This window comes from Phocoena phocoena, chromosome 3, assembly GCF_963924675.1.
Source record: "Phocoena phocoena chromosome 3, mPhoPho1.1, whole genome shotgun sequence".
Lineage (NCBI taxonomy): Eukaryota > Metazoa > Chordata > Mammalia > Artiodactyla > Phocoenidae > Phocoena > Phocoena phocoena.
This window is the reverse complement of record NC_089221.1, coordinates 163144835-163166112: the sequence shown is the minus strand read 5'-3', so window position 1 is coordinate 163166112 and position 21278 is coordinate 163144835. Positions and strand designations below refer to the sequence as shown.

At 44.7% G+C, this 21278-nt stretch overlaps 2 protein-coding genes across 2 annotated transcripts in view; both read right to left on the bottom strand.

Moving 5' to 3' along the window:
- Positions 1-29: 29 nt before the first annotated feature.
- LOC136120388 (mucin-16-like) lies at positions 30-10402 on the bottom strand. The gene is given in 9 exon segments (XM_065873802.1): positions 30-115; positions 337-372; positions 2494-2666; positions 6095-6162; positions 6256-6465; positions 7447-8205; positions 8208-8481; positions 8483-9912; positions 10373-10402. Coding segments are annotated over 9 exon segments (3066 nt in total).
- Positions 10403-15004: 4602 nt separating this feature from the next.
- The window catches only part of MUC16 (mucin 16, cell surface associated), a 41321-nt gene continuing 35047 nt past the window's right edge, over positions 15005-21278 (bottom strand). Inside the window, exons 5-7 of the mRNA XM_065873801.1 lie at positions 19817-21032; positions 18081-18185; positions 15005-15090 (exon numbers count right to left, since the gene is read on the bottom strand). Coding sequence (XP_065729873.1) covers positions 15005-15090; positions 18081-18185; positions 19817-21032 — 1407 coding nt within the window. The remainder of the gene's footprint in view (positions 15091-18080; positions 18186-19816; positions 21033-21278) is intronic.

Genomic DNA, 21278 nt, shown 5'->3' with positions numbered 1-21278 from the left:
CCATCAGCCACTAGATGGGATTTGAAATTTCATGACCCAGAAATTAGACCTGTGGAGCTGGGGGTGGAGGTCAGAGATGTTGGAGGTCCTGGAGAGAATGCAGAGGTCACTGGAGCTGAAAGAATAAAACTGTTGGATCCTATCATGAAGCAACGAGAGGCTAGAGTTATTAATGGAAACTTGCATCTCTACCTTAGCTTAACCTGAGACTTTTGCTGGTCTGAGGCTATTGTGGGGCTGAGTATCTGGGGGATGGGGCATACTTTCCTCCCAGGGAGCAGGCTGAGGAAGGAAGGGTCCCAGGGTCATGGGAATATCTGAGCCCTCATTACTCACTGCTGGTGGTGGGGATCCAGTACTGATGGTTATAACCTGCAGAGAGAGGCAGAAAGAAAGAGTAAGATGATGGGAGAAGGTTAAGAAAGGAGTGAAGGGGGACTTCCCTGGCAGTCCAGTGGTTAAGACTTCACCTTCCAATGCAGGGGGTGCGGGTTCATTCCCTGTTCGGGGAGCTAAGATCCCACATGCCTCACAGCCAAAAAAACCAAAACTTAAAGCAGAAGCAATACTGTAACAAATTCAGTAAAGACTTAAAAAAAAAAAAAGGAATGAAGTGTAGAACTGGAAACACAAGCTCACAGACCTTACTGAGTGCTTTCTTTGAGATTCATCAGTAAATAAAGATGGCTATTCTTTATGAGTTAACTGCCTCATACTCTGATGCTCCTGATAATTTCATCCTCATAACCATTAACCTTAAAGAAAATAATGATCAAATCACCCTCAATATTGTGGAGATTTACTAGGTGCCTGGAATAATATCAACCTCATCAAATAAATAATGACAGCAATTTTATGTGTGTTTCCAGCCCTATTTGTGTTCTCTTCATCCATGACATATAATTTTGTCCTTGCTCATTGAGTTTCTCCCAATACCCAGCTCTCCAAAGACAAAGTTTGACCTTTGACAGCATAGTTCTTGGACTTCTGTAATGTTGGACTGAGAATAGTGAGGGAGATGGAGAGAGAGACAGACTTGGGGGGTCAGCCAGAGAGTATAAAGTTGGAGAATATGAGAAAATGGAGGAAAGAGGATTTGAATAAGTATGGTTCTGGATAATGGATTGGATCCTCTTTGATGCTCTGTAAGAAATGCAAGTAAAACTTAGACTTATTTTATATTTAATAGTCTCATTGGGTTTCTTGAAATGAAACTCTTCTCTGAGACTTGACCAAGTGGAGCCTGTGGTTTACTGGGGTTATTCAGGTTTCATCTTATTTGACTCACACTTAGGTGACTTTTTTTTTTTAAATAATGAATTGGCTTATGTAATTATGGAGGCTGAAAAGTCCCAAGATCTGCCCTCTGTAAGCTGGCGACCCAGGAAAGTCAATGGTGTAGTTCCAGTCCAAGTTCGTAGGTGACTTTTTAAAAAATTCCATTCTAAAAATGGACAAAGTGTGGAGAGGTCATGACTTGCCCAGGGCCACAGAGTAAGCAATAGGCAGGACCAGGGCTAAATTAAAGCAAGACCTATAATTCACCAAAACCCATAGTGGTTAACTACTACTTTTAGGTAATTCCCAAGGACTGCTGAAATACAAAACAGATTTTAATCCAGGTAGAAAGAAATTGTCCAAGGTGATATAGTGGGGACATAATTACTTAGTTTAAATTGTTGTATTAGGGGCCCCTTAATATACTTTTCCATCCTGAGATTTGAGGTTTGTTATAGCTGGGTTAGTCTGAGCTGTAGCCTAGTAATTAGGTGGGTTTAGATTTTCGAGTCAATTTAGGTTTGAGTCTCGATTCTACCACATGTATTAGCTGTCTGATCTTGGGAAAATGGATTTCCGTCCCTGAGCTTTGTTTGATCCTCTGTAAAATATACATAATACCCCATAGAGTGCTGGGCAGGATTACTAAGACATAATACATATAATGCTTTAGAACATAGGAGTTCCTCAATAAATATTAGCCTTTAGTACAGGTGGTATTGCGGGTGCTGTTGCTAAGAGCATTGTGGCAAAGGAATTTGTTGCCAAAAGCATTACTAACAGCTTTGTTGTGTGTTGCTTAGGTGGGGTGTAGTTCCAGCTGGCCCTTGGAGAGTGAGTAAAGGGCCACAAGCTGCCATAAGGAAGAGAAAGAAGTGCAGTCACTGCATTGGGAACCCATTGCCCCTTGGGGAAGAGTTAACCCCAATGGCCACCATGGGCTTGCTTTATTTACCCTTTTTCTTCTTTGATGTCTGCATGTTCTATTTGGGCTTCTGTGAAAGGTCATTGAAATGAAGTAAACTTTGGAGGAAACCTTTATTTCCAGACCTGGAAAGTTCCTTTTTAGGTGTTCTCAGGGGAGAGAACTGAGCCTCCATGGAAATCCTAGGTTGGTCCAGAACTATGAAGGTGGGTACAGAGAAATTACACTGCAAGGAGACCCCATCTAGGGAGCAAGAGGAGACCCCAGCTACAGCCAGCAGAACTGCTCACCATTGACGTAGAGACTGTTCCTGTCCAGGGTGTAGCGGCCCAACCGAGTGATACCATGGGTCTGTTGGCTTAGTTCCCAATACAGCCGTTCTCTGTCCAGCCTGAAGCCTGTGGGATCTGGGCGGTAGGTGCAGACCGCATCCATTCTGGTGCTTGTTCCATCCTTGTCAGCCCTGGGGAAGGAGGGACATGGGAGTAGGAACATGAAAGACACTTGAGGGTTAGATACTCTTGACAACACCTTCCTTCAATTGTACTCCTTGGGTTTTATTTTTTTTAATTAAAAAAAATTTTTTATTGGAGTATAGTTGATTTACAATGTTGTGTTAGTTTCAGGTGTACAGCAAAATGAATCAGTTATACGTATGCATATATCCACTCTTTTTTAGATTCTTTTCTCATGTAGGCCATTATGGAGTATTGAGCAGAGTTCCCTGTGCTATACAGTAGGTCCCTATTAGTTATCTATTTTATACGTAATAGTGTGTATATGCCAATCCTAATCTCCCAATTTATCTCTCCCCCTCTCTTACTCCCTGGTTTGAGAGGTACTTGTTTTCTACATTTGCAACTCTATTTCTGTTCTGTAGATAAGTTCATTTGTACCCTTTTTTTTCCTTTAGATCGGCACTCTTCCCTAGGTTTTATCTGCTTTCTTGAACATGTCTTTTTCTGTCTCATGTGGGGATCCAGATCCCCTCACCTCCTTAAGTGCAGTACTTTCTAGGGCTACTCCTTAGCTCAGTTTCTTCTTTTTCTGCCTGTTCTTTTTACTAATTGCTTCAAGCTCATTGTTTCACTACCAGCCCCTAGTACCTTCCCTGTCCACTCACGAAGGTAAATAAAGATAGTGTCCACTCTAGTTAACAGTTGAGTCCTGCTTGGGCCCTGGGGTTGGGGATGTAAAGCTCCCAGGGAGGAAACTCCTGAGAATCCTGGGGCCAGGTAGCATGTGCAAGGGAAAAGCAAGAGGATCAGAGACCTTGGAGAATGTGAGTGAATCACCCCCATGGCTGGCTGTGATGTTGTGTGACAACTATTGTGGAGCCTGAAAGGAGGGGCTTTATTTCAAGTTGGAAAGTCCAAAGGCTGAGGTCAACTCTTTGGGAACACATGTTGGGTAGGCAACCAGGTTTGGAGAGAAACAGAGAAAATTAGTTAAGTAATAAAGGGAAAGATGGTTCAAAAATACCTTTGTCCTGAATTTAAGCTGACCCTACAGTGATTCACCCAGCTTTGCAGGTAGGAAGAAAGTTCCCATCCCTCCCCTGTCTGGGAATTCTACTTGCTATTATCCATGCTATCCAAAGCATTCCCATGATATGTCTATACAGCATAGTGCAGTGGTTCTCAAAGCGTGGCCCAAAGACCCCTGAAGTTCCCAAAACTCACAGGGCATCCACCAAGTGAAAAATATTGCTTAGTAGTACTAAGACATTATTTTCACTCTCACTCTTTCAGGAGTATACAGTGAGATTTTTTCCAGAGGCCACAGGTGAAATATTGTAAAATATGGAATGCAGAAGCAGATATCCTTCTGTGTCTTCTACTAAGCCAGACATTTAAAAAATTTGGAAAAATATAAGCAATAACCCTCTTCTCATTACACTTTTTTTGGGGGGGCGGTAGGAGAAATATGGCTATTATTCATAAAAATATGTTATTTATGCTAACCTGTAATGGGATTATCATTTTTAGTGAATTAATGAATAGATCTTTATAAAATTTATCCATTTTTTGGTAAGCACATAAAGTTCTTTAATATGGTTTCAGATTCCAGATTGCAACCAACTTTTAATAATTACCATTAACTGAGTTTGATGCAGTTTGGTGTAGAATCAAATAAGAATATATACAATTTTCAGAAAAGACAAAATCTTTGCTTACAACTTACTGAGTTTTCTCTCTCTCTCTCTTTTGGTTGAAGTAAATGAAAATTTCTCCATTTAAATTTCTAATACAGTAAAGATGGACAGATATAACCCTTAAGGCTCTTTGGAGTTCTGGGTATTTTTTTTTTTTTTTAGCTGCATTGGGTCTTTGTTGCTGTGCGCGGGCTTTCTCTAATTGCAGTGAGCAGGGACTACTCTTCGTTGTGGTGCACTGGCTTCTCATTGCGGTGGCTTCTCTTGTTGAGCACGGGCTCTAGGCGCGGGCTTCAGTAGTTGTGGCTTGCAGGCTCTAGGCGTGCCGGCTTCAGTAGTTGTGGCGCACGGGCTTAGTTGCTCCGTGGCATGTGGGATCTTCCTGGACCAGGGCTCGAACCCGTGTCCCCTGCATTGGCAGGCGGATTCTTAACCATTCTGCCACCGTGGAAGTCCCTGGGTACTTTTTAAGAATGTAAAATGCTATTGAGCCCAGCAAGCTTGAGCACTGCTGGTATTGTGGTTAAAAGGGGCGACTCAAGAACCAGAACACCTGGGTTCAAACCCTGACTCCTCTCAAGCAAGTGACTTGACTACTCTGAGCCTTAGTGTCCCGTCTGCAAGGTAGAATAATAATCGTGTTCTTGTGAGGATGAAATGAATGAAAACATGCAAACCACTTGGATTATTGTGTGGTATGTAGTATGGGCAATATTATTATTATTATTAATTCTCCCATCTTATGGAGAGATGGGGGCAGAGAACCCACCTCTTCAGCAGGATGACTGAATTGGCTGAATGAAGGACCTTGTGGAAAGGCCATAGCATCATGAAGTGTAAGAAATGGGTCCTGAGCACACTGACCTCAGGGGACAGAGAGGAGAAGAGAGGCCATTTCTGCAGAGTTCAGGCCCATTTGAGAGTTTTTAAATTGCAATATATCCTACTGGTAATCTATATTTGTTTTGTGTCCCCCTTTGGTTCAGTACCTCTTTTCAGGGAATAAACTGCAGAGCTGCAGTGTCTAGAGTTTGTCCCCAGCAGGATAGAGATGAGCTGGGGGCAGTGAGAGTGTCAGGGATTCTGGCAACACAGTTGGCAAAGATGTTACACTAGCTGGCACTACGAGATCCCATTAATAGAATGCTCACAGTGGGTCAGGTATTGTGATGAACAATTAACAACCCCAAGAGTAAGGTACTGTTATTATCACCATTTTATAGATAATGTGATTGAAGAACAGAGAGGTTCTGTGACTTGCCCAAGATCACACAGCTAGCAGGTGGGAGAGGAGGGCTTTAAACCCAGGCACTTTTTTTTTTTTTTAACCTGCTTTTTCTTCCTAGTCAGAGAATGAAACTTTCCACTCTCTATTTTTTTTCCTTTCCACTGTGTTTTTATTTATTTTTATTATTATTTATTTTTTGCGGTACACAGGCCTCTCACTGCTGTGGCCTCTCCCATTGCGGAGCACAGGCTCCGGACGCGCAGGCTCAGCGGCCATGGCTCACGGGCCCAGCCGCTCCGCGGCATGTGGGATCCTCCCAGACCGGGGCACGAACCCGTGTCCCCTGCACCGGCAGGCGGACTCCCAACCACTGTGCCACCAGGGAAGCCCCTAAACCCAAGCACTTTTGATCCTCTATGATACACAAGTAGCTGTGGTTGACCAGGGTGTGGGGGACCAAGAAAGGAGAGAATTGACGTTTCTGGAGGTGATCTGGAGGAAGTCTCACCTGAGCAAGGTCAGTCTACAGCTGGTATACAGGGAACCAACGCTGCTCTTTTTGAACAGAGAACTGAGCTGGAAAGAATGAGAGGGGGATTAGCAGGAGGGACCAAGATAGCAGGGTGTGGTAGTGTTGGGGCAAGGTGGGCATTGGTGGGGGTCTTTTACCAGGTGCTGCAGGTCTCTCTCAGTGGCATTGAATATCTCAGAGTCCGAGTTTCCCATGTCCTCCGTGTACTGCAGGTTGGTGATGGTGAAGTTGACAGTAAAAGGCATCAAGAAAGGAATTGCAGCTGCAGTGGTGGGGATAGTAAAATGAGTCAAGCCTGGTCTGGGGGCAGGAGGTAAGGCTCTGAGGACATACCTTAACTCCGTTGCCTAGTTGGGGGGCTGGCCTACCTGAGACACCTCATGTAGCAATCCCTGTCCAGGGCCCTCTCACATAAGGTGACCAACCATCCCAGTTTGCTGGGACTATGTGAATTCCTGGGATGCAGAGTTGGTCACCCTACTCCCACTTCCCCTTGGCTCTTACCATTTCAGCACACACCAGCACCTGCATCTCTTTGTCTTAGGGGACTTAGGCCCAGGGATCATCCATCTAGCAATGACTGATGGGAGTTGGTGGATAAATACCCCAGCTCCCTCACCACCAAGATAGGATAACTCCAAAGTACATGTTCTGTGCATTCTCTCAGGGTCCCTCTCCAGCCTCCAGAACTGTGAGATGATAGATTTCTGTTGTTTAAGCCACCCAGTATGTTGTACTTTGTTAAGGCAGCCCTAACAAACTAATACACCAAATGACCTAACAATTTCTATTCTAGGTGTATACCCAAAAGGAATGGAAACAGGAACTCAGACAGGTGTACACCCATGTTCATAGCAGCATTATTCACCATAGCCAAAAGGTGGAGACAGCCTGAGTGTCCATCAAGAGATGAATGGACAGATAAAATGAGCTACATCCATACAATGGAATATTATTCCTCCTAAACAGGAGTGAAGTTCTGATATTCACTACAACATGGATGAACCTTGAAGACATTATGCTAAGCAAAATAACCCAGGCACAAAAGGAAAAATACTTTGGATGATTCTACTTATATGAATTATCTATAATAGGCAAACTCATAGAGACAGTAAGTAGATTAGAGGTCACCCGGGGCTAGAGGGAGTGGGGAAGGGGGAATTCTTGCTTAATGGGTTCACATACCCTGTTCAGGGTGATTGAGAACAGTAGAGATGGTTACACAATACTGTCAGTGTAATTAATGCTGCTGAATTGTACATTTTAAATGGTTACAATAGCAAATATTATTTCATATATATATATATAAATAAATTATATTTGACCACAATAAAGTTATTCTTACTTGTTCCTGAAGTCACACTCACAGAGGCCAAGGTAGAGGTTCCAGGTGTGGTCACAGGGGCAAAAGGACTTCCAGACAGTGTATTGAAGGTGATTGTGGTCTCGGCCACAGTGGGACCTGAACCTGTGGCAGCTAAATGAGTGGTCTCAGCAGTGGTGGTTTTCAGGACAGTGGTTGTACTTAATCCTTCCCCATGACTGGTTTTAGGTGGTGTTGGGGTCTCTGATGCTATCAAGGTCACGGTGTCCCCTGTCACAGTCTTGGGAAATTCTGGGAGTCCAACTGAGGTTGTAGGTGGTGAGGTTTCTGGAAGGTACAGGATAGAGCCCAACATTCTGGAAGGTACAGGATAAAGCCCAACATTTGTTGCAGGGGTCCTGGAAGGCCCAAGAACGCCAGGGGAAACAGTCAGAGCTGGGGTACTTGTATTGGCATCTATTGCAGGCCTGGTGGCCAGTAAGCCTGTGGTCTCTGGTAAACCACGGGAAAGAGCTAAAGCTGAGATAGTTGCGCTGATGTCTGTCCCAGGATGGGTGGAGAGTGAGGCTGTTTCTGCAGGAACACCAAATGAAGCTGTTGGAGTTAGATTAACTCTGGCTGTCTTGGTCACAGTTGTGGTGAAGAGAGAGGATGTTTCTGGTGGACTGAGAGAAACAGTCTGATTTGGAAGAGCTGTACTAGTCTCCAACCCAGGTGGGATGGATGGTGCGGCTGTGATCTCTGGTAAATGAGGAAAAATAATTTAGTTAAAGCAGGAAACCTTGTGCTTGTCTCTGCACTGGAATGGGTGACCAATAAGACTGTGGTTGCTGGTTCACCAGGAGAAAGAGTCAGAGGTACAATAGCCATAGTGGTGTCTGTCTCAGAGCTAGTGACCTGTGAAGTCCTGATATCTGGTACACCGGCTGAGACAGTAGGAGTTGGAACAACTGAACTGACTTCTGCCCCAAGACTGGTGGCCACTGAGAATGTGGTGTCTGATTCACTATGGGAAACATTGGGGGCTGTCCTGGGAACAGTCTAGTCCTACAGGATGGGTGACCAGTGAAACTGTTGTATTTGGCTTCCCAGGGTAAGCAGTCATAGTTGGAATAGCTGAACTTGTTTCTGTATGGGTGACCCATGAGGCTGTTGTCTCTGGTTTGTGCATGGAATCAGTCAGAGTTGGAAAAGTTGTACTGGTCTCTGCCCCAGAACTGGTAACCAGTGAGGTCACCATCCCTGGCATACCAGGTGAGACAGTTGTAGCTGGGACAGCTGAACTGGCTTTTGCCCTAGGACTGGTGGCCATTGAGAATGTGGTGTCTGATTCATGATGTGAAACATTGGGGGTTGTCCTGGGAATACTTTGGCTGGTCTCTTCAGGATGGGTGACCAGTAAGACTGTTGTATCTGTTTTCCCATGGGAAACAGTCATAGTTTGAATAGCTGAACTTGTTTCTGTTCCAGAGTGGGTGACGTGAGAGGCTGTTGTCTCTGGTTTGTGTGGGGAATCAGTTGGAATTGGAAAAGTTGTACTGGTCTCTGCCCCAGAACTTGTGACCAGTGAGGTTACCAGCCCTGGCACAGTAGAGGAGACAGTTGGAGTTGGAGCAGCTGGACTGGTCTGCACCCCAGGTTGAGTGACCAGTGAGGCTGTGGTCACTGGCTCAACAGGAGGAAGTGTCAGACTTGGAATAGCCATACTAGCATCTATCTCAAAGCTAGTGGCCTGTGAGGTCACCATATCTGGTACACCAGAGAAGATACATGTAGTTGGAACAGCTGAACTGGCTTCTGTCCCAAGGCTGGTGGCCATTGAGGGTGTGCTATGGGAAACATCGGAGGTTGTTCTGGGAACAGTTGGGCTGGATTCTGCAGGTTGGGTGACCAAGGAGACTGTTGACTCTGATTCATGCAGGGACTCAGTCAGAGTTGAAAAGATTATATTGGTGTCTGTCCCAGAACTAATGATCAGTGAGGTCACCATCGCTGGTATGCTAGGTGAGCCAGTCATCACTGGAGTGGCTGAAATGGCTTCTGCCCCGGGAATGGTGGCTGCTGAAGATGTGGTGTCTAATTCACTAGGGGAAAAATTCAGAGTTGTTTTGGAAACAGGTGTGCTGGTCTCTGTGGAATGGAGACATGAGGTTGTTGCATCTGGCTGACCAGGGGAAACAGTCAGAGTTTGATCAACTGAGCTGGTCTCTGTCCCAGAACTAGTAACCAGTGAGGTCACCACCCCCAGTACATCAGGGGAGACAGTCGGAGTTGGAACAGCTGAACTGACTTCTTCCCCAGAACTTGTAGCTGTTGGGGGTGTGCTGTCTGATTCACTATGAGAAACATTCAGGATTGCCCTGGAAACAGTTGGGCTAGTCTCTACAGGATGGGTGACCCATGAGGTTGTGGTCTCTGGCTCACCAAAGGAAACAGAGTTGGAACAGCTGCACTGGTCTCTGCCCCAGAACTAGGGACCAGTGAGGGTGTAGTCTGTGGTCCTCTATTGAAAATAGATGGGGTTGTCATGGGAACTACTGTGCTGGTCTTGTCTCCAGGTCTGGTGACAAATGAGGCTGTCATCTTTGGAACATCTGGGGTTGTGAGGATCATTCCTGTTGTGCTTATGCTGGCTGTTTTATCTGATGTCCTAAGGAGAGACAGCATACCTGAAGTGGGAGTAGAGACTCTGGTAGTCAAAGTCACTGTGGAAGTGGTCTTCAGAACCATGGAAGTTGTCTCTGCCCTCTCTTTCCCTCCTGTTGATAGTTCTGTGAATTGTAGGAGGGACACATGATTACTACTTGCTGGGTTGGCAATCGCTTATTTTTTCTCCACATCAGGAAAGGGAGAGAAATGTCTGCCTGGGGTGTGCCAGTGATGCTTCTGGAATAGGAAAAGGAATTGTGATTGGCATTCCCTCACCCTACCTGACTCATCTTGGGCTGCAACTCCTCCATGAATTCTTTTTTTGTTTGTTTGTTTAAAAGTATTTATTTAGAACAGGAACAGAATTTTAAACATCAGTTTATAGGACTTCCCTGGTGGTCCTGTGGTTAAGACTCCATACTTCCAAAGCAAGGGGCACTGGTTCGATCCCTGGTTGGGGAGCTAAGATCCCACATGCTGTGCGGCGGCCAAGAAAATATATTAAAAAATCAGTTTATGAGTTTATTATAAATATTAAGAGCATGAAAATAAAAAGAGAACAGTGAAAAAACTGAAAATGGAAACCGACATAAGGTTTATTATTTTTTTCTCAGGTGGAAATCAGAATAATAACAACAGAAACAAAACTCAAAAACATAATGGAGTAAAACTTTCCTTAAAAAAGATCCATGCATGGGACTACCCTGGTGCTCCAGTGGTAAAGAATCCACCTTCCAATGCAGGGGATGTGGGTTCGATCCCTGGTCAGGGAACTAAGATCCCACATGCCGTGAGGCAACTAAGCCTGCATGCTGCAACTACTGAGCTCGCGGGCCTCAACAAGAGAGCCTGCATGCCGCAAACTACAGAGCCCATGCGTTCTGGACCCCACGCACCACAACTACAGAGCCCACACTCCCTGGAACCTGCACACCACAACTAGAGAGAGAAAATCTGCATGCCACACCTAGAGAGAAGCCCGTGTGCTGCAAAGAAAGATCCTGCATGCCTCAGAGAAGATCCTGCATGCCACAACTAAGACTCAACGCAGGCAAAAATAAATTAAATAAATAAATCTTAAAAAAATAAGATCCATGCACATAAAATGAAAGAACTCTCTGAAATCCGAATAAATCTAATTGCTCTTTTTATTAACTATAGACACAGGTGGCAGCTATATTGCCCAAGTTCAAGAGAGTATAAATACCTCAGGACCATATTGGAATAATCACTAATCTAAAATGAGTGAAAGTAGGAGAAGGAAGAGAGAAAAAGTATGATCCAGAAAATTAGACCACTGCTCATTTTTTAACCAGAGCTGTGATGATATTTATTTGTTTAGCTTTGAAAAAAATATCTATCTATTCTGAACACACCCTCACAGAGATCCTGAGTCTGTCAGTCAGGCTATCATCTGGGCAAGTGTTCTGTCACCACAGGCAGTTTCTTCATACACATCTCTGGTTGGGAACTGACAGTTGAGAATATGATACTGAAATGGAGCAGGACCCTATTGTCGCTGACCCCCATGTCCTCAGCGTGCCTTTTGTCTGTGGAAACACTTTAGCCAAAGAATAAGTTTAATCAGAGAAGTGAGAAAATGCAGAAGCAAAGAAAAGCAGTCAAACAAGACTAAATGATAGTTTAGTCATTAAGCAAAGTCAAGGACCTTTAGGTCCTTCTCAAGGGCTATAGATAATATTCTGAGCCGTATCCTGTGAGCTGTCTTGTAGAGACTGAAACCCCTACCAGGTGGAAGAAATTACATGATGACCAGACCATAGCCATGACATAAGCTGACACAATTCCGAGAATTTGCCTCAAAGAAATGGAAACAAACTGGCCCTAAAACTGTACTTAAAACAATCAAGATGATGCTGGTCAGACCACTGATGACCAATTTCAAGATGACTGTGAGAGCTGACTGTGCTGTTTCTGCATGTAGCCCCATCCCTCCGTCTATAAAAGCTCTTGCCCACTGGTTGTGGGGGTGGAAGTTGGCCTTTGGACAGGAGTCTGCCCTCCCCTCTCCCTGCAGTTGCTGGCATCCAAAATAAAGCAAACTTTCCACCAACCTTGCCTCTTTATTGGCTTTTGAGCGGTAAGCAGTTGGGCCCCACTTTCGGTTACAAATAATAATATCATAACTGGAGACCTCTCATTTGTTAATTATCCTATATTAATTATCATTTTAAACCTTTAAAATTATGATTACATAGTAATCACTTTTATTCTATGGATGAAAGAGCCGATCCTCAGGGAGGTTAAAATTTTTAGATAGTACATCCGAAGACTTGACTTTATTTAATGCACCCAATACCTATTTTGATGTAGGTATTTCTCCCCACACATTACAGATAGGAGCTTAAGCAATATATCCAAGATCATCAAGTAAGTAGCTACTGGAACCAGTACGCAGAGATTTTTTTTTTTTTTTTGCGGTATGCGGGCCTCTCACTGCTGTGGCCTCTCCCATTGCGGAGCACAGGCTCCGGATGCGCAGGCTCAGCAGGCCCAGCCGCTCCGCGGCATGTGGGATCTTCCCGGACGGGGCCACGAACCTGTGTCCCCTGCATCGGCAGGCGGACTCTCAACCACTGTGCCACCAGGGAAGCCCCGCAGAGATTTTTTTTTTTTAATTAATTTATTTATTTTTGGCTGTGTTGGGTCTTCGTTTCTGTGCGAGGGCTTTCTCCAGTTGAGGCGAGCGGGGGCCACTCTTCATCGCGGTGCGCGGGCCTCTCACTGTCACGGCCTCTCCCGTCGCGCAGGCTCAGTAGTTGTGACTCACGGGCTTAGTTGCTCCGCGGCATGTGGGATCTTCCCAGACCAGGGCTCGAACCCGTGTCCCCTGCATTGGCAGGCAGATTCTTAACCACTGCGCCACCAGGGAAGCCCCCGCAGAGATTTTTGATATTTAATTACATCTAGAGTGTCAAGACTAGGATTTAAACTGTTGTTCATGTAAGTCTAAGAACTTTACCTTTTTCGATAAACTATTTAGGAAGTGAGAAGGAGATCCTGGGAAGTTTGGCCAAGCACGGATAACCCACAAGACTGTGGTTAACGTTGCCATTCGCTAGGGAATGAGGTTACAAATGGATTAAAAAAATATTTTTTGGCTGCGTTGGGTCTTCGTTGCTGCGCTCAGACTTTCTCTAGTTGCGGTGAGTTGGAGGCTACTCTTCGTTGCGGTGCGCGGGCTTCTCATTGTGGTGGCATGTCGTTGCAGAGCATGGGCCCTAGGGTGCGCAGGCTTCAGTAGTTGCGGCATGTGGGCTCAGTAGTTGTGACGCGTGAGCTTAGTTGCCCCGCGGCATGTGGGATCTTCCTGAACCAGGGCTTGAATCCGTGTCCCCTGCATTAGCAGGTGGATTCTTCACCACTGTGCCACCAGGGAAGTCCCACACAAATGGATGTTTTTTTTTTTTTTTTGCAGTACGCGGGCCTCTCACTGTTGCGGCCTCTCTCGTTGCGGAGCACAGGCTCCAGACGCGCAGGCTCAACGGCCATGGCTCACGGCCCGAGCCGCTCCACGGCATGTGGGATCCTCTCAGACCAGGGCACGAACCCGTGTCCCCTGCATCGGCAGGCGGACTCTCAACCACTGCGCCAGCAGGGAAGCCCACAAATGGATTTTTGAAAATGGGTTTCAGGTTGTTTTTTTGTGTGTGTTTATAAAACAAAATCCTCAAAGTTCTAGTCACTTTCTATAAATTTCTCTGATATATTTATTGTCTCCTCAATGCATATCAGTCAGAGAAGTAGATGTGGGAACTCCTCCATGAATTCTTGACCACCCCCTGTTTCCAGATGTTCGCTGTACTCTCCCTCTGAGCCTTTGTTCAAGCTGTTTTCTCTACCTGCCATGCCCATCTCTCATAGGTTTTATGTTCTGCCCTTCTTCAAACCCTAGCTCAAATCTACCTTTACAAATCCATGTAGGAATCCATCTCTCCCTTCTCACTGTTTCCTCATCATACTGTCTGAACCTGCACTGTACCACCCCTCCCAGTCTGCCTGGTAATATCTGCTAATGTCTGACTGCTTGGCATACTGTAGGTGCTCAACAAGTATTTGTTGAATGAATGAACAAATGCGTGGATGAATATGTACATTAGCAGGTCTCCTCTGGCTTGAGAGAGATCATGTATCTTTGTGCTTAAGAGCTTGGGCTCTTAGGCCACATTAGTGTTCTGACTCCTCCACTAAACAGATGTGTGGCTCTTTAAGTTGTCAGATCTTGCTAGACCTCCATTTTCTTATCTATAAAGTAGGAATAAGTACAGTGGTCATCTCAGAGTCTTGATAAAAATGCCCCAAGCACAATGCCTCCTGTTTTGTAATAAGATGTTACCACTACTATTTATCTACTATTACCACTGTTATTACTACTTTTGCTACTACCTACTACTACTACTCTTACTACTCTCACTGCCTCTACCTACTATTTCTGCTGTTATTACTACTACCACTGCCACTACCTAACATTACTGCTGTTACTACTACTGTTACCACCTATTACTACTGTTACTGCTGTTACTACTACTGTTACCACCTATTACTACTGTTACTGCTGTTACTACTACTATTACCACCTATTACTACTGTTATTGCTACTACTGCTGCTGCTGCCTGCTATTACCTACTATTGCTAGAGTTATTGCTACTGTTAGTAGCTACAACCACACATTATTACTACTCCTGCTCTTTGGACTTCTAATGTACAATAAATGTTTACTAAATTGAATTTGCCAGGAGCCATGCTAGCCGGCCAAGGTGACTGGAATTCAGTCTCTGAGGAAGAGTAGAGTGATATTGGCTGAGACAGCAGCTACTCACCAGGCCTTCAGAAAAGGTCCCCAGGAAGGAGGAACAACTACAGGGAGGCTTCTCTATAAAGACCACAAAGCCTACTGGAGGTTGCTGCAGGGAGAGGGACAAAAGGAGGATTTGGACTCTGATGGTGGAACAATGTCCTTGTGTTGCTGGGTATACCCTAAAAAACATCTCCAAGAGTACACGTCCTAATGTGTTTAATATGTATTTGATGATGAAGATGATGATGAGCAAATTACCTAACATGCCTTGTATTTTTGAGCCTCACAAGAACACTGAGTGTATATCCTATTATTCTTGTCATTTTACAGATCAGGGAAAAGACAGAAACTCAGAGATCATCATTTGCCAAGATCACACAGCTACTGACTGATAGTGTGGAAATTTGAACATAGTTCTCTCTGAATCCTAGACCTATGCTCTCAACCACTGCAGGTTATTAATTCCCTAACCGAGTTTCAGGACCTTATGGGGGCCAGGATGGAAAGGAAGGATGTAAGGAGAAGATGACCATGGGGGTGGGGTCCTCAAGGATTCTCTAATTTAGTGGTCTCAGCCTGGGGCAGTTTTGCTCCCAGGAGACACTTGGCAATGTCAGGAGGCATTTTTGGTTGTCACAGCTGTGTGTATACGGAGGGTGCTACTGGCATCCTGTGAGCAGAGGCCAGGGATGCTGCTGAACATCCTACAGCCCCTACAACAAGTAGTTATCTGCCCAAAATATCGATAGTACTGAGGTTGAGAAATCCCGCTCTATATTGAAAGAAGCCAATGAATATGGTTAGCTATACCTCATAAACTTTGCCATCTAAATATTGGTTATCACCTGAAGCTCAGTGATCCATTTCCAAGTGATCTGGTGTAGCCAACTGGCAATGCCTCACTCATATCCCACAAGCACTCACTGCTGCAGTACGTAATCACAACGGGATCCTAATGCAGCCCCTGTAGCTCTACACCTAAGGGCTTTCACTTAGCCTGTGTGTCCGGCAGGCTGGAAGTGCTGAGGGTTACCTCCAGGACCAAGCAGCCCATGGCCAGCAATGGAAGGAAGTTGGATGATAAACACTCCAGCCACTTAGCTAGGTGAGGTGTTCTGTGCTGTCTCCTAGAGGTCCCGAGTGGAACTGACACTCTTTTGCCCACAGCTGTGACCTGCTCAGGAAAGCACCTTGCATTGACTTCCTTTCCTTCTCTTCTCCAGCGCTTCCTGGGACCAACCCCCACCTAAAATAAACTACTTGCCCACATCCTTAACTCATGTCTGCTTCTGCGGGGAGCCAACCAAAGATACCTGGGTCACAGGATAAGACTAATAACCTGACTGGTAGTGACTCTGTCCAAAGCCTGGATCTGGCAAAAAGCTTCCAAAATGTACTGGTAAAATAGTCTGGTCTCTAAAAATGTTGGAAAATGGGACATCCCTGGTGGCGCAGTGGTTAAGGATCCGCCTGCCAATGCAGGGGACACGGGTTCAACCCCTGGTCCGTGAAGATCCCACATGCCGTGGAGCAACTAAGCCTGTGCACCACAACTACTGAGCCTGCACTCTAGAGCTCCTGAGCCACAACTACTGAGACCACGTGCCACAACTACTGAAACCTGCATGCCTAGAGCCCATGCTCTGCAACAAGAGAAGCCACTGTAATGAGAAGCCCACACACCGCAATGAAGAGTAGCCCCTGCTGGACGCAACTAGAGAAAGCCTGCGTGCAGCAACGAAGACCCAACGCAGCCAAAACTAAATAAATAAATAAACAGATAAATAAATAAAGAAAATTTAAAAAAATGTTGGAAGAAACTTAATGGGTATGGGGAACTTTACCTTTTAGCCATGTGGTGAGGAGAACCCCTCTCCTCACCGTGCACCTCTTAAACACTCATGCAGACCAATAATACTGTAACATGTTAGTAGGCGCTTTTCAGCAAAAAAAATTATACAGTCAAATAATTATGTAAAACCCTGTGTTGAATAAGGCTAAACAAGTTTCTTTACAGCAGGATATCTCAGAGCCTTTAACATGCTTATGCATGTTATTACCCTCTAGGAAGGAGCAACGTTTTTTTTTGTTTTGTTTTGTTTTTTTGCCACACCATGCAGCTTGTGGAATCTTAGTTCCTTGACCAGGGATTGAACCCGTGCCCCCTGCAATGGAAGCACAGAGTCCTAACCATTGGACCGCCAGGGAATTTCCAGGAGCAACATGTTTGTCAGACTTTTTTGGCCACAAACTTTTTGTCCTTTTGTTAAAGGGCATCCAAGCATTACGAGGGCTTAAAAGGTTTTCTGAATGTTGTTTTCTGCCCATCTACAGTCTCATCTCCCACCATCTCATCTGTATATTTCATAGTTTAGCAAAGGTGAATTATTTGTACCTCCCAAATATGTCCAGATTTTACCCTTCCCTGTGCCTTTGCATGCAGCTCTCCCTTCTGTCCAGAACGTCTTCATCAGTTCTCCTTGTCTTCCTGCTAAATTCCTCTTCATCGTTTCAAACCCAGCTCAAATGTTACCTCCTCCATGAAGCCTTCCTTCTACCATTCAAGTACTTTAAAGTTGCATCATATAACTAATAAGGACCTATTGTATAGCACAGAGAACTCTACTCAATACTCTGTAAAGGCCTGTATGGGAAAAGAATCTAAAAAAGAGTGGATATATGTATATGTGTGTAACTGATTCACTTTTCTGTACACCTGAAACTAACACAACATTGTAAATCAACTATACTCCAATAAAATGTTTTTTAAAACTTGCATCATAATTATTTTTTTCCTTTGCTGTCTCCTGTACTGGACTGAGAGCTCCATGGATGCAATGCCGATCTATTTTCATCTGTGCATCCTTAGTTTATGTCATAGTTTCTAACACACAGTAAATTATTAATAAGCACTTTCAGAGTTAAGTTAAACTGGGTCGGATTTGTGAAGCTGACATATCCAACCTTGAATTAAACTCACTCAGCATGTTATGAGGGAATGAAAAGTAACATCTACCTGGTAACAACTTGACAAAGATTCAGTTGAGACAGGGAAGCCCATGGCAACTCCACATAGTTCTTTCTCTAAAGAAACAAACATTTCATCCCTCTGGAACAGGAAATAAAGGCATAAGTCAGATTACTGGGAAGTAAGCAAAGTTGAACCTACCTCTAAGACTAGCAGACATGGATGCCAGGGGGACATGGACGGTGGTGTCTCCATGTGCTGCTTCATTGGGTATCTTTGTGATACGCTCCACAATGCCATCAGTCCCTGCAGGAGAGGGTAGGGAAGAGACCTAGAGTAACTCATCTCGTCCAGAAGGATAACATGGTCTAAATAGATCCACTTAATTTGACTACACAACGCATTTCTTCTCAACCATCTGTATGGATTGGAACCAGGGCTGTGTTCACCCATTGACACAGAGATTCATCCATCTTTCTGTCCATCTATCCTTATATCTACCCATTTATTCTTCCATCCATCCTTCCTTTTATCCTTTCTTCCTACCATGCATCTTTCCTTTCATATTTCCTGTTTCCTTTCTTTGCAACTTTTCATCCCTACAGTATTTCCTTCAATCCTTTCTTCCATCCATCTTCCTTATTTTCATCCTTCCCTCTATACATTCATCCTTTCTTCTATACATCCATCTTTTCTTCTTTCATTTATCTATCACTCCATTCTTCCTTTCTTCCTTCCTCCCATCCAACCACAGTTCTACCTTCTTTCCATTCCACTCATCACTTGCTTACTGAACACCCATCACTCAACTATCAAGCCACGTTTTAAGACATGGGTCAATAGCCATCAGTGTGTCTAACCTGCTTGTGAATTGTTAAAACTAGTTTCGGAAATAATCAAATCAACCTTCTGTACATATTGTCTAGTGAACAGGTGCTGGAGTAGTTGGAGGGCCTTGTTGGATTTGTGTCCAGAACAAAATCTGGCGTCAAATTCAACTTATACAAGGAATGGAATCCTCCCAAGAAGTTCCCTACCTCATCTACTGTTCTTTTGGAGGTGGTGTTTCTCCTCCTAGGTCCTAAGTACCTCCCACATCCACAGGTACTTTGTTCCCTCGATTTTCATTCACTCACCTTTTTCTTTCCCTTCTCCCTTGCTGACTCTCTTCTCAATATAGAAACATGCTCAGTTTAAAGGAGGAATCTCTCCTTTTATCAATGTATTATTTTATCTGTTGTTTCAGTCCTCTAAAACTCATTGATGCTCCCTTCATTAGAATCCCTGAGGACCCACATGTTGTCAGAGAACTTCTCACCTCATTGCAATTTGGCTATTCTGTAGCATTTGATGGAACTGACCATCCCTCCTTCCTAAAACTCTCTCTTCCTCTGGCTTCTGTGAGGCCAGAATCTCTTGCTTTTCCTCCTATCTCTTGGACCACTCCTGCCTAGCCTAATGGCTAAGAACATGGGTTCCTAGTTGCCATATAATCTGAGTTCTTATCACTTATCAGCTTTAATGATCTTGATCAAATTACTCAACCTCTCTCTGTATCAGTTGACTCATTTGTAGAATGGGCTTATAATAGTCCCTTCTCAAACTGTGTTCCAATGAGGAATTTGATAGAACAGCATTTGACACAGAATAAGTGTTCTATAAACATTTGTTGTTATCATTATTGTCATCAGCAACATTAGCTGTAATGTTACAACATCCATCATGGTACTATAATTATTCAACTACTTGCTTATTTAGCTTTGTTCCCCCAGTGCTTATTTCAATGCCTGAACATGAAAATAGATCAACATATATGTTTGCTAAAGGAATTTCTGGTGCAGTAATAAACTCCTAATTAACTCCTTTTTACCTGTTGGAAAAGAAGCCATTTTCTATGAGCCCCAAATAATGAGAGTGTAGGAGCAGTGGGTCCTTACTTGTCAACCGGGTTGAGTGTGGAAGAACTTGAGAAGAACTTGTCACTGTTCCCAAACCAACACTCTCTGTCATTCTGGTATCCGTAATGGGCGGTAAAGTTGTCCTGACTGGCTGCCTCCAAGTCTGCAAAGTACTGGCTGTAACCAAGGGTAATGCAGCAGTGCTTTGGCTCTCTGCCTCAAGGTTGGTGTCTACTATTCTTGGGGTAGCTGGTGAGGAAGTAATCCAATGGGGGAATGGGCTGGTTGAAGAATCAGTGGTACGGAAGGTCAAAGAGGGGAATGGTATTGAAGCTGAAGAAGGTAGACTCTCTGCAGTGGTGGGCATAGTAGCATCCCCAGGGCCTGATTCTGTCCTAGAAAATGGACTGACTGAAATGGCACCTGGAACTCCAGATGTAGCAAAGGAAGCCGTGGCCTCTGACAAAGAAGGTGTTAGTGTGTTATTAGCAAAAATGGTCTCAGCTGAAGACAGCATATCTATGCTTAGGTAACGTGTATTTTCTGATACAGGCACAGAAAGATGGGATTCTGGGACAGTTATGCCAGCAGACCCTGTAATGGAGGGAGAAGTGTAAAAGCGTGTGACTGTTTCCACTGGAATGTCTGTATACTGTGTAGACAGAGGCTGATCTGGTGCTGATACTTTCACAGAAGACGTAGCATCAGTCCTGGGACCCTTCAAACCATGAGTGGACAGAGGCGATGAAGGTGTGTTTGTGAGTGTGCTTGAGCTGGAATCCAAGACTATTCTTGTCTCCTTCAGTCTAGGAGTCAGATGGGAAAGTGTCTTCGTCTCAAAGGAGGAACGCATTGATGTGGAAAGAGTGGTCTCATACACGGAGGAAGCAGTACCCATAGGATATGTGGTGCTGGAGGACTCAGGAAAAATTGGGACAGAGGAACTTAGTTCATGTCCAGAACTGCTGGAACCCACAGTACTCATTATTGTGTATAGGGGAGGAAGAATTTTCGCTGTATCTATGGAGAATTCAGAGGTGGAAATTATCTCAACTGTGGGACTACTCAAAGTTGGAGGTAACGTGGTCACTGCCCCCAAGGTTATACCCAATCTGTCTTCAGTCTTCCCCAGACCACGGGTGAGAACTGAGGTCACAGGTGTAGGAGAGGAGGGGCTCCTCCCTGGTAATGTGGATGTCTCAGGGGAGGGTGTTGTCATGGCAGGTACAATCACTGGGGAAGATGGAGAGCCAGTCTCTATCACAGAGGCAGGGCTTGGCCAAGACACATCCTCGGGACCTCTGCTGCTGAGAGTGGTCATCTCTGGGTGCGTAAAACTGTGAGTCACAGTCGAGTGGATCTCTGCCCCTGAGGTGTTGGTTGTAGTGCCCAAGGCAAGTGGGTCCTGTGATGTAGGCTCAGTGGGACCTGTTTGGGGGGTCATGGTGCCTTCTGCAGATTCTGTTGGCACAGGAGAGGCAGAGGGCCCGGTGATGATGCC